The following is a 13,303-nucleotide window of genomic DNA, read 5'->3' on the forward strand; positions in this document are numbered from 1 at the left end:
CCCTTAGGAAAATAAAAATTTTGGGGCAAAAATATCATTTTTATGGAAAAAAAATATTTTTTTATTTTCACGCCTGGGCGTTATAAACTTCTGTGAAGCACTTGGCGGTTCAAAGTTCTCACCACACATCTAGATAAGTTCCTTGGGGGGTCTATTTTCCAAAATGGTGTCATTTGTGGGGGGTTTCCACTGTTTTGGTACATCAGGGGCTTTCCAAACGCGACATGGTGTCCGATCTCAATTCCAGCCAAAAAAGTCAAGTGGCGCTGCTTCCCTTCCGAGCTCTGCCATGTGCCCAAATAGTCATTTACACCCACATATGGGGTATCAGCGTACTCAGGACAAATTGCACAATAACTTTTAGGGTCCTGTTACCCTTGGGAAAATAAAAATTGGGGGTGAAAAGATCATTTTGTGGAAAAAATATGATTTTTTAATTGTACCGCTGTACATTATAAACTTCTGTGAAGCCCTTGTGGGTTCAAAGTTCTCACCACATATCTAGATAAGTTCCTTAGGGGGTCTAGTTTCAAAAATGGGGTCACTTGTGGGGGGTTTCCACTGTTTAGGTACATCAGGGGCTCTCCAAACGTGACATGGCGTCCGATCTGAATTCCAGCCAATTTTGCATTGTAAAAGTCAAACGGCGCTCCTTCCCTTCTGAGCTCTGCCATGCGCCGAAACAGTGGTTTCCCCCCCACATATCAGGTATCAGCGTGCTCAGGACAAATTGCACAATAATTTTTGCAGTCCAATTTCTCCTGTTACACTTGGTAAAATAAAAAAAATTGAACCTGAAGTACTTTTTTTGTGAAAAAAGTTAAATGTTAATTTTTTTTAAATATTCAAAAAAATTCCTGTGAAGCACCTGAAGGGTTAATAAACTCCTTGAATGTGGTTTTGAGCACCTTAAGGGGTGCAGTTTTTAGAATGGTGTCACTTTTGGGTATTTTCTGTCATATAGACCCCTCAATGTGGCTTCAAATGTGATGTGGTCCTAAAAAATAAAATGGTGTTGCAAAAATGAGAGATCGCTGGTCAACTTTTAACCCTTATATCTTACTAACAAATAAAAATTTTGGTTCCAAAATTGTGCTGATGTAAAGTAAACATGTGGCAAATGTTACTTATTAAGTTTTTTGTGTGCCATATCTCTGTGATTTAAGGGCATAAAAATTCAAAGTTGGAAAATTGCGGAATTTTCAAAATTTTCTCCAAATTTCCGTTTTTTTCACAAATTAATGCAAGCTATATGAATGAAATTTTACCACTAACATGAAGTACAATATGTCACGAGAAAACAATGTCAGAATCACTGGGATCCATGGAAGCGTTTCAGAGTTATTACCTCATAAAGGGACAGTGGTCAGAATTGTAAAAATTGGCCCGGGAGTTAACGTGCAAACCACCCTTGGTAGTGAAGGGGTTAAAGAAAAAAAAATGAAAAAAAAAAATTTAACAGTTGATGTCTGGTTACAGCTTATGTATGTTCCTTCTGTTACCACTCCTACATAGGCTGATGAAATGTGTGCGTTTGTGTTTACTTATCGGCTTAGTAATGAGGGTGTCGGGCTGACACCTTTTCATTACTAAACCTAGAGCTAGGTGTCAATGACAGCTGCTGACACTAAGCCCTACTACTTCATCAACAGGAAAAAGGTGGTGTTGAACCAAAAAATTACATCACAAAACTTTTTTTTAAATATCTTTATTTAGCTCAAAAAAGCATTAATTGCTGTGAAAAAAAAAAAAAAAAGCGTGCAAAAACAAGGCAAAATAGCATGGTTCTTCCGCAGCGTTTTTCCTGCCAAGAGGTGCAGAAACCTTGCAGAAATATATGCAAGCAAATACTCAAAGTGTGCACATAGCCTAAATGTTCTGACGCCCCTAACTCCCAATCTCCTTCTTTATTCCCATAGGTATAATCCACAGAATAAGTTGAAAGTTTCTTTTGGGACCGCTGAATTTCTGTCACCAGAGGTCATCAACTATGATCATGTTTCTTTCCAGACAGACATGTGGAGTGTTGGTGTCATCACATACATGATGTAATATTATATGGTGTGCCATGTCTGTGTTCTGTGTATGTAAGGGTAGATGTTTTTGGAGGATATAATTAGTTTAGCTACCGTATTTTTCGGACTATAAGATGCACCGGACCATAAGACGCACCTCAATTTTCAGAAGGAGAATAGGGAAAAAAAAATAATGTGTCAAATGGGGGTCCGTCTTACAGTCCAAATTCAGCTTACCTGGGAAGGGATCCGGCACAGGTGGAGGAGTGGTCACAGGGGTCATTCAGTGGTCCAGGCTGGTGCAGTGGCGGCGGCTCTGTGCTTGGGCAGGTGGGCTGGGCTGGGGCAGGTTGGTTGTGCTGGGGCAGCTGGGCTGGGGCAGGTGGGCTGTGCTGGGGCAGCTGGGCTGTGGCAGGTGGGCTCTGAGGGGTGAGGGTGGCGGCGGGCTGTGCTCCGGTGCAGGGGCGGCGGCTCCGCCGGCATTTCCTCGAAGCCCGGAGGCCCCCGCACATCCGTTGCTGGCTGCTGCCATGTTGCGGTGGCCTCCGGCAACATGGACGCCGGGAAGATGGCCGCCGGTCCGGGGACGACGCATGCGCAGGTTCAGATCTCGTCCCGAGATCTCGGGGGACGAGATCTCGTTGCCGAGATTTGAATCTCGTCTCCCAAGATCTCGGGACGAGATCTGAATCTGCGCATGCGCCGGACCGGTGGCCATCTTCCCGGTGTCCATGTTCCCGGAGGCCACCACAGCATGGCAGCAGCCAGCAACGGATGTGCGGGGGCCTCCGGGCTTCGAGGAAATGCCGGCGGAGCCCCCCACGGAGCACAGAGAGCCGCTACCCCTGCACCGGAGCACAGCCCACTGCCACCACCACACCACAGAGCCCCGCGGCACCCGCACCAGCCATGGACGGATGTAAGTATATTGCGACTATAAGACTCACCTCCCACTTTCCCCCCAAAATTTTTGGGGAAAAAAGTGCGTCTTATGGTCCGAAAAATACGGTATATTCCTGTACATAGAAGCAGTGTTATAGTAGTTATATTCTTATACATACAGTAGGAGGCAGTATTATAGTAGTAATAGTCTTGTACATAGGGGCAGTATTATAGTAGTTATATTCCTATACATAAAAGCAGTATTATAGTAGTTATATTCCTATACATAAAAGCAGTATTATAGTAGTTATATTCTTGTACATTGGAGACAGTATTATAGTGATTATATTCTTGTACATAGGAGCAATATTATAGTAGCTATATTCTTGTATATAGGGACAGTATTATAGTAGTTATATTCTTGTACATAGGAGACAGTATTATAGTGATTATATTCTTGTACATAAATAAGGGCAGTATTATATTAGTTATATTCTTGTACATAGAGGGCAATATTATAGTAGTTATATTCTTGTACATAGGGGGCAGCATTATAGTAGTTATATTCCTATACATAAAAGCAGTATTATAGTAATTATATTCTTGTACATAGGAAACAGTATTATAGTGATTATATTCTTGTACATAGGGGCAGTATTATAGTAGTTATATTCTTGTAAATAGGAGACAGTATTATAGTTATAATATTCTTGTACATATGGGTAGTATTATAGTAGCTATAGTCTTGTACATAGGAGGCAGTATTCTAGTAGTTATATTCTTGTACATAGGGGCAGTATTATAGTAGCTACATTCTTATACATAGGGGAACAGTATTATAGTAGTTATATTCTTGTACATAGAGGGCAGTATTATAGTACTTATATTCTTGTACATAGAGGGCAGTATTATAGTAGTTATATTCTTGTACATAGGGGGAAGTATTATATTAGCTATATTCTTGTACGTAGGGGACGTATTATAGTAGTTCTATTCTTGTACATTAGAGGCAGTACTATAGTAGTTATATTCTTGTACATGGGGCAGTATTATAGTAGTTATATACTTGTGTCACGGTCACGCGCGGCTGGACACAGCGCCCCCAGCAGGGCGGATTTAGAGGACACGCGTGATCCTGGATACACTGCCTCCAGTTGGGCGAATTTAAATTATAACATGTGCAGCTGGATACGCCGCCTCCAACAGGCGAATTTAGGTAATACACGCAAGTCTGGAAACCCCGCCTCCAGTAAGGCGAATTTAAATAATGAAAGGGAAACCTGGGTAACAATAACAATGGTAGCCCTGCGATAGGGAATGGGGACGTGGAGACCTCCTGCACTCCCCTGAATCAGTATCTCTACACTCCTAACATTCCCTAGGCCGGTTCCGCACCGGGCGACGATCAGGATACCTTTTAACCCTAGCTCGCCCTGCACCTAAACCCTCACTAGGGAATTGGTCGGTGCGGAAACTAATCCCACAACTGCACTAAACACACATAAGGAAAAGTGACAAAACAGGGGAAACACCACTTAGCTTTGCTCTGTTGCTTACGCTCCTAGCAACAGAGCCCACCACCTGCGTGCATCTTTTCCTCCAACCGGGTCCAACACCATAGTGCAGCCTTGGAGCAACCAGAGTCCACGACCTCCATGCAGCTGTCCAGAAACGGAGTCCCGCAAATGAGTCCAGCTTTTCTGCCAAAAAGTCCAGCATGCTTGAGTCCAGCTCTCAGCAACCAAGTCCAGCACCGTGAGTGCAGTTCTACACCGCAACTGCCACTCCACCAAGCCATGCAGGCACTCCTTGCTGACACCATCGCTGTGACTCCACCACGCCATGCCAGAACTCCTTGCAGACACCATCGCTGACTCCACCAATCCACTATAGGACTCTCTCTGAGCTGCCCGTGACTCTCATTTAGCTCCATCCTTCACCCAGGCTTGCATGTAACTGAGGACTAATCGCCCACCATGATTGACACACCTGATACTCTTATAGAGTTATCACACCTGATACATAATTAAGTGCACAAACTAAGATAACCAGAGTGCAATGACCCTATTGGCCACCGGGGGGAAACTACAACTGAAATCACCACAGTGCAATGACCCTAACGGCCACCGGGGGCAAAACCACTTTTGGCACACAGCCAAGGGGAAAAAAGGTTACTTTGTGCATTTAAACTGTCAGATCCAACCTGGATCGTAACACTTGTACATAGGAGGCAGTATTATAGTAGCTATATTCGTGTACATAGGGGCAGTATTATAGTAGCTATATTCGTGTACATAGAGGGCAGTATTATAGTAGTTATATTTTTGTACATAGGGGCAGTATTATAGCAGTTATATTCTTGTACAAAGGGGATAGTATTATAGTAGTTATATTCTTGTACATAGAGGGCAGTATTATAGTAGTTATATTCTTGTGCATAGGAGGCAGTACTAGATTAGTTAAATTCTTGTGTATAGGAGGCAGTATTCTACTTGTGGCAGTAATACATATCCCTGTGTTCTCGCAGTTACTTCATCAATTCTATACCTCTCTGTTAGTAATAATGTTTGTACTCTTGCAGGGTAAGTGGGTTGTCACCATTTCTTGGTGCTAATGACCCTGAGACGATGAACAATGTATTGTTGGGAGATGCAGATTTTGATGAAGAACCTTTCGAGCTGGTATCAGAAGAAGCCAAAAGCTTTATATCCAACCTACTGGTGAGAGACATAAGGTCAGAACCTCAATGTCCACATTACTTCTTTACTAACTGTATTAGTCACTCCACATCAGCACACATGAAGTCGTCCAGTGCTGTGGATAATAACATCATGCTATATAGGAAATGTATACATGCTAATAATAATCTTTCTATTTGGATAGAAAAATATTCAGAATTGAGAGTCCTCGGTGGTTGATACCTATTAATGGCTAACTGAAAAGATGGTAACACATTGCATGCTTTCGAGACTACTCAGGTCTCTTCAACAGGCTAGACTAATGCAAAATGATTTTGTATGAGGCTGTGTGCACACGATGCGTTTTTTTAAGCGTTTCCGCAGCGTTTGAGCCGGCTCAGACGCTGCAGAAACGCTTAAAAGATGCATCAAATTAATTAGCATGCGTTTTTGGCTTTCTGTGCCAATGCATGCGTTTTTAACCGCTCAGGAATCGCTTAGCGGCTAAAAACGCAGCATGCTCATTAATTTCCGCATTGCTGAGCGTTTTTAGCCATCCCCAATGATCCCAGAAATCGCGTGTCAAAAATCGCGCAAAAAACGCGTGGAAAAAGACGCGCGATTTCTGGGAAGGGGATCCTTTTCCTGAGCGTTTAAAAACGCTAGCGTGTGCACATAGCCTTAGTCAATTCCTGATGAAGAGACCCGAGTAGTCTGGAAAGTTTGCAATTTGTTACCATCTTTTCAGTTAGCCATTAAAAAGTATCAACCACTGAGGACTCTCAATTCGGAATATTTTTCTATCTACTGGCTAAGGCCTGTTTCACATTTCAGTTATTTGACGTCAGTCAAAATCCGCCAGGTTGTGAAAAAACGGATCCGTTTCCGTTGTGGCACAAACGGATGCCACCGGATCAGTTTTTTTGACGGATCCGCTTTAGCAGTTAGTGACTGAAATATAAAGGGACATGAGTCTGAGAAAAAGGAGAGAGAGAGAAGAGAGAGGAGTGAGGAGAGAGAGAATTTGTGTCGCCAGAACGGAATTTGGGGTTACATTTCTGGCAAGGAAATTCTTCCGGGCATGCTCAGTGTTAAAAAGCGGATCCGTTGCCGGATTCCGTCAATTAACGGCTGGCAACGGATCCACCGCCCATAGACGACCATTATAACGAATGGCGGATACCGGCGTATCGGTTGCTATCCGCTGTTTTGACGCTGACTAAAGACGTTTCAGTATCCGTCCACTCAAGACAGCGGACGCCAAAATTATGGCGGATCTGTCAAAAAACGGATCCAACGGATGACCATCCACCAAAATCTGCAGCTAATGCAAGTCAATGGGAAAAAAAACGGATCCGTAAAAAAAAAAATGGCGGATCCGGTTTTTTTGCAAAATGACGGATTTTGACTGATGGCAACAAACGGAAATGTGAAACAGGCCTAACACAGTACAAAGATATATATTTTTCCTGTATCTAATTGGATAGGGAGATTTCATCACTGTACATGTATCGCCTTACACCATAATAACGTTATAAATACACTTGGGATGCCTGTGACAATAATAGGCATGGTACCAACTCTGGTCATCAGGTTTCCAAAATATAGTTTCATTTAGTGTAGACCTCCTGATGTGCGACCCGGCAATGCCTGGGCATTCAATCTCTTCAATACCGTGGCTACCATCTCTTGACAGCACCCCTGATAAGTGCTGACAGCCACATTATTCAGATAGCTGTCGCTGTGTGACCGCACTGAAAGCAAACGTCTCATGTGCAAATAGAGTTGGATGGAGGGCGGGATCTAGTATACGAGTGTGATAATGTATGTAATTATGGGGCGGTATTATTACTGTGTGCTGTATAATATACAGGTGCGAGTGCTAAAGCAGTCATGGTTAGAATGTAAAGAAAACAAGAATGCAATGATCAGCAAATCTCTTATAGACATATTTTATTCACAGCAGAACATAGGACACAGATCAGATGTTGAACATGAGACATTTTTCCATTTCATTTGATACAATTTACTAATCTAGAAATTGATGGCTCCTACGCTTCTCAAAAAAGTTGTGTCTGGGCCACATCTACTGTATGGCATCCACGCTTCTTTTTACAACAGTCTGTAAACATCTGGGAAGTGAGGAGACGAATGCTGGAGTTTTCAGAGAGAAATGATGTCCTATTCTTATCTAATGTAGTAGTTATATTCTTGTACATAGGGACAGTATTATAGTAGTTATATTCTTGTACAAAGGGGCAGTATTATAGTGGTTATATTCTTGTAGATAAGGACAGTATTATAGTAGTTATATTCTTGCACATAGGGGCAGTATTATAGTAGTTATATTCTTGTACATAGGGGGCATTATTATAGTAGTTATATTCTTGCACATAGTAGTATTATATTAGTTTTATTCTTGTACATAGGGGGCAGTATTATAGTAGTTATATTCTTGTACATAGGGGTAGTATTATAGTAGTTATATTCTTGTACAAAGGGGCAGTATTATAGTAGTTATATTCTTGTACATAGGGGCAGTATTATAGTAGTTATATTCTTGTAGATAAGGGCAGTATTATAGTAGTTATATTCTTGTACACAGGGACTGTATTATAGTAGTTATATTCTTGTACATAGGGGGCAGTATTATAGTAGTTATATTCTGGTACATAGGGACAGTATTATAGTAGTTATATTCTTGTACATAGGGGTAGTATTGTAGTAGTTATATTCTTGTACATAGGGGGCAGTATTATAGTAGTTATATTATTGTGCAAAGGGGCAGTATTATAGTAGTTATATTCTTGTACATAGGGGCAGTATTATTGTAGTTATATCCTTGTAGATAAGGGCAGTATTATAGTAGTTATATTCTTGTACATAGGGGCAGTATTAGTTATATTCTTGTACATAGGGACTGTATTATAGTAGTTATATTCTTGTACATGGGGCAGTATTATAGTAGTTATATTCTTGTACATAGGGGGCCGTATTATAGTAGTTATATTCTGGTACATAGGGGCAGTATTATAGTAGTTATATTCTTGTACATAGGGGTAGTATTATAGTAGTTATATTCTTGTACATAGGGGCAGTATCATAGTAGTTATATTCTTGTACATAGGACCAGTATTATAGTATTTATATTCTAGTATATAGGCTGTATTATAGTTCATGCTTGTAAATAAGAGCAGTATTATAGTAGTTATATTTTTGTGCATAGGAGCAGTATTTTAGTACAGTGCCGGCAAAAAAAATCTTTACAAATTCAACGGAACCACAAAATCTTAACATTCCACTGTTTTATTGTGGATGTCATTATAATTAGTATTTTGCCATGTCACCCTTACCCTTTCTGGCAGCTAAGCCAGTTTTGCTGTTAAATAGTTTATGAGCATCTTCCCCATTAAAGCCCCCCTGCGGGTCGGGTGACCTAGGTTACTGAAAGGTCACCCGACCCGCAGATACAGGGGGCTTTGTTCTTCACCATAGGGGGCGTGGCTTCGCCCCCACGTGACTACGATCGCTCTGACTGGCTGTTAAAAGTGAAACAGCCAATCAGAGCGATAGTAATATTTCATCAATGAAAATTGATGAAATATTACAATCCAACCATGTCCGACACTGCTGTAGCATCGGACATGGCTGGTGACAGTGATCCGACCCCCCCACCCGTTAATGGGGGCGATCTGCCCCCCGCCACTGAATGACAGCGGCGATGTGCCGCCGCTGACATCATCTCCCCCCCGCCTTCCCTCCGCTCACCCCAGGCTTCCGATTGCCCCTCCTCCCACCCCCCCGGTACTCACCGAGTGCAGTTATGGCTCCCGGTGTCCCGGACCATGGGCGCCGCCATATTGGAAAATGGCGGGCGCATACGCAGTGCGCCCGCAGGCTGCAATTTCCATTCATTCATTTTGATCACTGTGATAAACTCTCACAGTGATCAAAATAGAATGAAAAGTAAATAACCCCCCCGCTTATCACCCCATAGGCAGGATCAACTAATAAAATAAAGAAATTATATTTATTTTTCCATTAGGGTTAGGGTTGGAAAGAGGGTTAGGGTTGGAATTAGGGTTAGGCTTGTGGTTAGGGTTATGGATAGGGTTGGGATTAGGGTTGTGTTGGGGTTAGGGTTATGGTTAGGGTTGGTGTGAAGATCTGGAGTTGTGGGTGTTAGTAATCACCTAGGCAGGTTAACGATGCAACAAGTTTTATTTGTATCCATACAAGCATTTCAGTAAGTCCAGGTAGATGACCCCAATGTAATGCCCCCAGTCCACGGGATCAGCAACAAGTCAGTAAAAATAGTCCATGGGATAATTCCTAGGGGAATATAGATCTCACGACCGAAGCCCGAGAAAACTTAGTTCCAAGTTCGATAGTCCATTCATGGGTTCCAGGAGCGACCTTAACTCTGCTCCTTTCGCTTCAGATCCTCAGACACAACTGCACTCACCCATCAAGTCTCTCAACTCTACTTCCAACCCCCTAACCAATGTACATTTAATTCACACCCAGTGAAGTCTCCGGCCAGTCTGGAGTGGTGTGAACGCAAGTGGCCCCCCTGCCGAGAGAAAGGCACATATTCCCCCACCAGATAAGGTCATTGCATGTAAATACAACATAAATTGAGGTAACTAGTCATCTGTGCTGGGAAAGTATTTCAGTTCCTCACAGTTGGGATTAGGGTTAGGGATGTGTTGGGGTTAGGTTTGAAGTTAGAATTGTGGGGTTTCCACTGTTTAGGCACATCAGGGGTCTCCAAACGCGACATGGTGCAACCATTGATATCAGCCAATTTTGTGTTCAAAAAGTTAAACGGTGCTCCCTCCCTTCCAAGCCCCGACGTGTGCCCAAACAGTGGTTTACCCCAACATATGGGGTATCAACGTACTCAGGAAAAATTGCACAACAACTTTGGGGGTCTAATTTCTCCTGGTACCCTTGGGAAAATAAAAAATTAGGGGCTAAAAAAATATTTTTGTGGAAATTTTTTTTTTTTTAATTTTCACGTCTCTGCGTTATAAACTTCTGTGAAGCACTTGGGGGTTCAAAGTGCTCACCAGGCATCTAGATAAGTTCCTTGGGAGGTCTAGTTTCCAAAATGGGGTCACTTGTGGGGGGTTTCTATTGTTTAGGCACATCAGGGGCTCTGCAAACGTAACGACGACCGCCGACCATTCCATCAAAGTCTGCATTTCAAAATGTCACTACTTCCATTCCAAGCCCTTACGTGTGCCCAAACAATGGTTCCCCCCATATATGGGGCACCAGCGTACTCAGGACAAACTGTACAACAACTTTTGGGGTCCAATTTATCCTGCTACCCTTGTGAAAATAAAAAATTGCTGGCTGAAAATAATTTTTTTGAGGAAAAAAAATTATTTTTATTTTCACGGCTCTGCGTTATAAACTTCTGTGACGCGCTTGGGGGTTCAAGGTGCTCACCACACATCTAGATAAGTTCCTTGGGGGGTCTAGTTTCCGAAATGAGGTCACTTGTGGGGGGTTCCACAGTTTAAGTACATCAGGGGCTCTGCAAATGTAACATGATGCCCGCAGACCATTCCATCAAAGTCAGCATTTCATAATGTCACTACTTCCCTTCCGAGCCCCGACATGTACCCAAACAGTGGTCCTCACCCACATATGGGGTACCAGCGTACTCAGGACAAACTGGAAAACAACTTTTGGGGTCTAATTTATCCTGGTACCCTTGTGAAAATGAAAAATTGCGCACTAAAAAATAATTTTCTGAGGAAATAAATATTTTTTATTTTCACTGCTCTGTGTTATAAACTTTTGTGAAACACTTGGGGGTTCAAAGTGCTCACTGCACATCTAGATAAGTTCCTTAGGGGGTCTAGTTTAAAAAATGGGGTGACTTGTGTGGGAGCTCCAATGTTTAGGTACACAGGGGCTCTCCAAACACGACATGGTGTCCGCTAACGATTAGCCACATATGAGGTATCGTTGTACTCAGGAGAAATTGCTCAACAAATTTTAGGATCCATTTTATCCTGTTGCGCATGTGAAAATGAAAAAACTGAGGCTAAAAGAAAATTTTTCTGAAAAAAAAAAGTACTTTTTTTTTACAGATCAATTTGTGAAGTACCTGGGGGTTCAAAGTGATCACTATGCATCTAGATAAGTTTCTTGGGGGGTCTAGTTTCCAAAATGGGGTCACTTGTGGGGGAGCTCCAATGTTTAGGCACACAGGGGATCTCCAAACGCGACATGGCAACCGCTAAATATTCCAGCATATTTTCCATTCAAAAAGTCAAATGGCGCTCCTTCCCTTCTGAGCCCTGCCGTGAGCCCAAACAGTGGTTTATGACCACATATGAGGCATCGGTGTACTCAGGAGAAATTGCCCAACAAATTTTAGGATCCATTTTATCCTGTTGCCCATGTGAAAATGAAAAAAAATGATGCTAAAATAAAATTTTTGTTGGAAAAATTAAAATGTCCATTTTTTCTTTCCACGTTGCTTTAGTTCCTGTGAAACACCTGAAGGGTCAATAATCTTCTTGAATGTAGTTTTGAGTAGCTTGAGGGGTGCAGTTTTTAGAATGGTGTCAGTTTTGGGTATTTTCTGCCATATAGACCCCTCAAAGTGACTTCAAATGTGAGGTGGTCCCTAAAAAAAATGGTTTTGTACATTTTAATGTAAAAATGAGAAATCGCTGGTCAACTTTTAACCCTTATAACTTCCTAACAAAAAAACATTTTGTTTCCAAAATTGTGCTGATGTAAAGTAGACATGTTGGAAATGTTATTTAGTAACCACTTTGTGTCACATAACTCTCTGGTTTAACAGAATAAAAATTCAAAATTTGAAAATTGCGAAATTTTCACCAAATTTCTGATTTTTTTTCACAAATAAACGCAAAAGTTATCGACCTAAATTTACCACTATCATGAAGCCCAATATGTCACAAAAAAACAAACTCAGAATCGCTAGGATCCGTTGAAGCGTTCCTGAGCTATTACCTCATAAAGTGATACTGGTCAGAATTGCAAAAAATGGCCTGGTCATGAAGGTCAAAATAGGCTTGGTCATGAAGGGGTTAAAGAAGTGAAATCATGATGTGAATTTTATACGTTAAGATTTTTTTTTGCCGGCATTGTAGTTATATTCTTGTACATATAAGGCAGCATTATTGTAGCTATATTCTTGCAGATATGTGGAAGTATTATACTAGCTATATTTTTTCCATATAGGGCAGTAATTTCCATTGATTTTTTAACTTCAGATGATGTGTTTTTTTCTCAGTGGGCGTATGACTGCCGGTGAGTGTCTCAAGCACCCATGGCTCAATGATCTTGCTAGAAAAGCCAAGCTTTGTAACCGTCTCCTGAAATCACAGATGGAACTGAGGAAATACATGATGAGGAGACGCTGGAAGGTTTGTGTTTACTGCTGTCCTAATCCCGTACTTATCGTTTCATACATGGTGATTTCATGGTGACATCTTCTTGGCACAGGAGTAAACAGTATCTTCGGTTGAGCTTATTCAGCTTTCAATGTCCTTCACCCTAGTGTCCTCTCATTTACACTTTACATTCAAGGTTACACATCCAAAAATAGGAAAAGCCCCAATAATAAAAATGACCACAAGCTCTTGATTTCTCCTCCTTCATCAGTTACAGCTTTCCCATGATACAAAGACCTATTTCCAATGTCCAGGATCCCAAGGGACTAGGAAAGCTGGATGT

General features: G+C 41.8%; 1 protein-coding gene across 3 annotated transcripts in view; it reads left to right on the forward strand.

The window, feature by feature from the left end:
* MYLK2 (myosin light chain kinase 2) overlaps positions 1-13,303 on the forward strand; it is an 86,601-nt gene that overhangs the window by 69,109 nt on the left and 4,189 nt on the right. For all 3 annotated transcript variants that reach the window (XM_073580753.1, XM_073580752.1, XM_073580751.1), the window contains exons 9-11: positions 1,920-2,048; positions 5,479-5,631; positions 12,861-12,993. In XM_073580753.1, the coding sequence (XP_073436854.1) occupies positions 1,920-2,048; positions 5,479-5,631; positions 12,861-12,993 (415 nt within the window). The remainder of the gene's footprint in view (positions 1-1,919; positions 2,049-5,478; positions 5,632-12,860; positions 12,994-13,303) is intronic.

The sequence above is a fragment of the Dendrobates tinctorius genome, unplaced genomic scaffold, assembly GCF_039654945.1.
Source record: "Dendrobates tinctorius isolate UK_male_01 unplaced genomic scaffold, ASM3965494v1 ptg000065l, whole genome shotgun sequence".
NCBI classification, from domain to species: domain Eukaryota; kingdom Metazoa; phylum Chordata; class Amphibia; order Anura; family Dendrobatidae; genus Dendrobates; species Dendrobates tinctorius.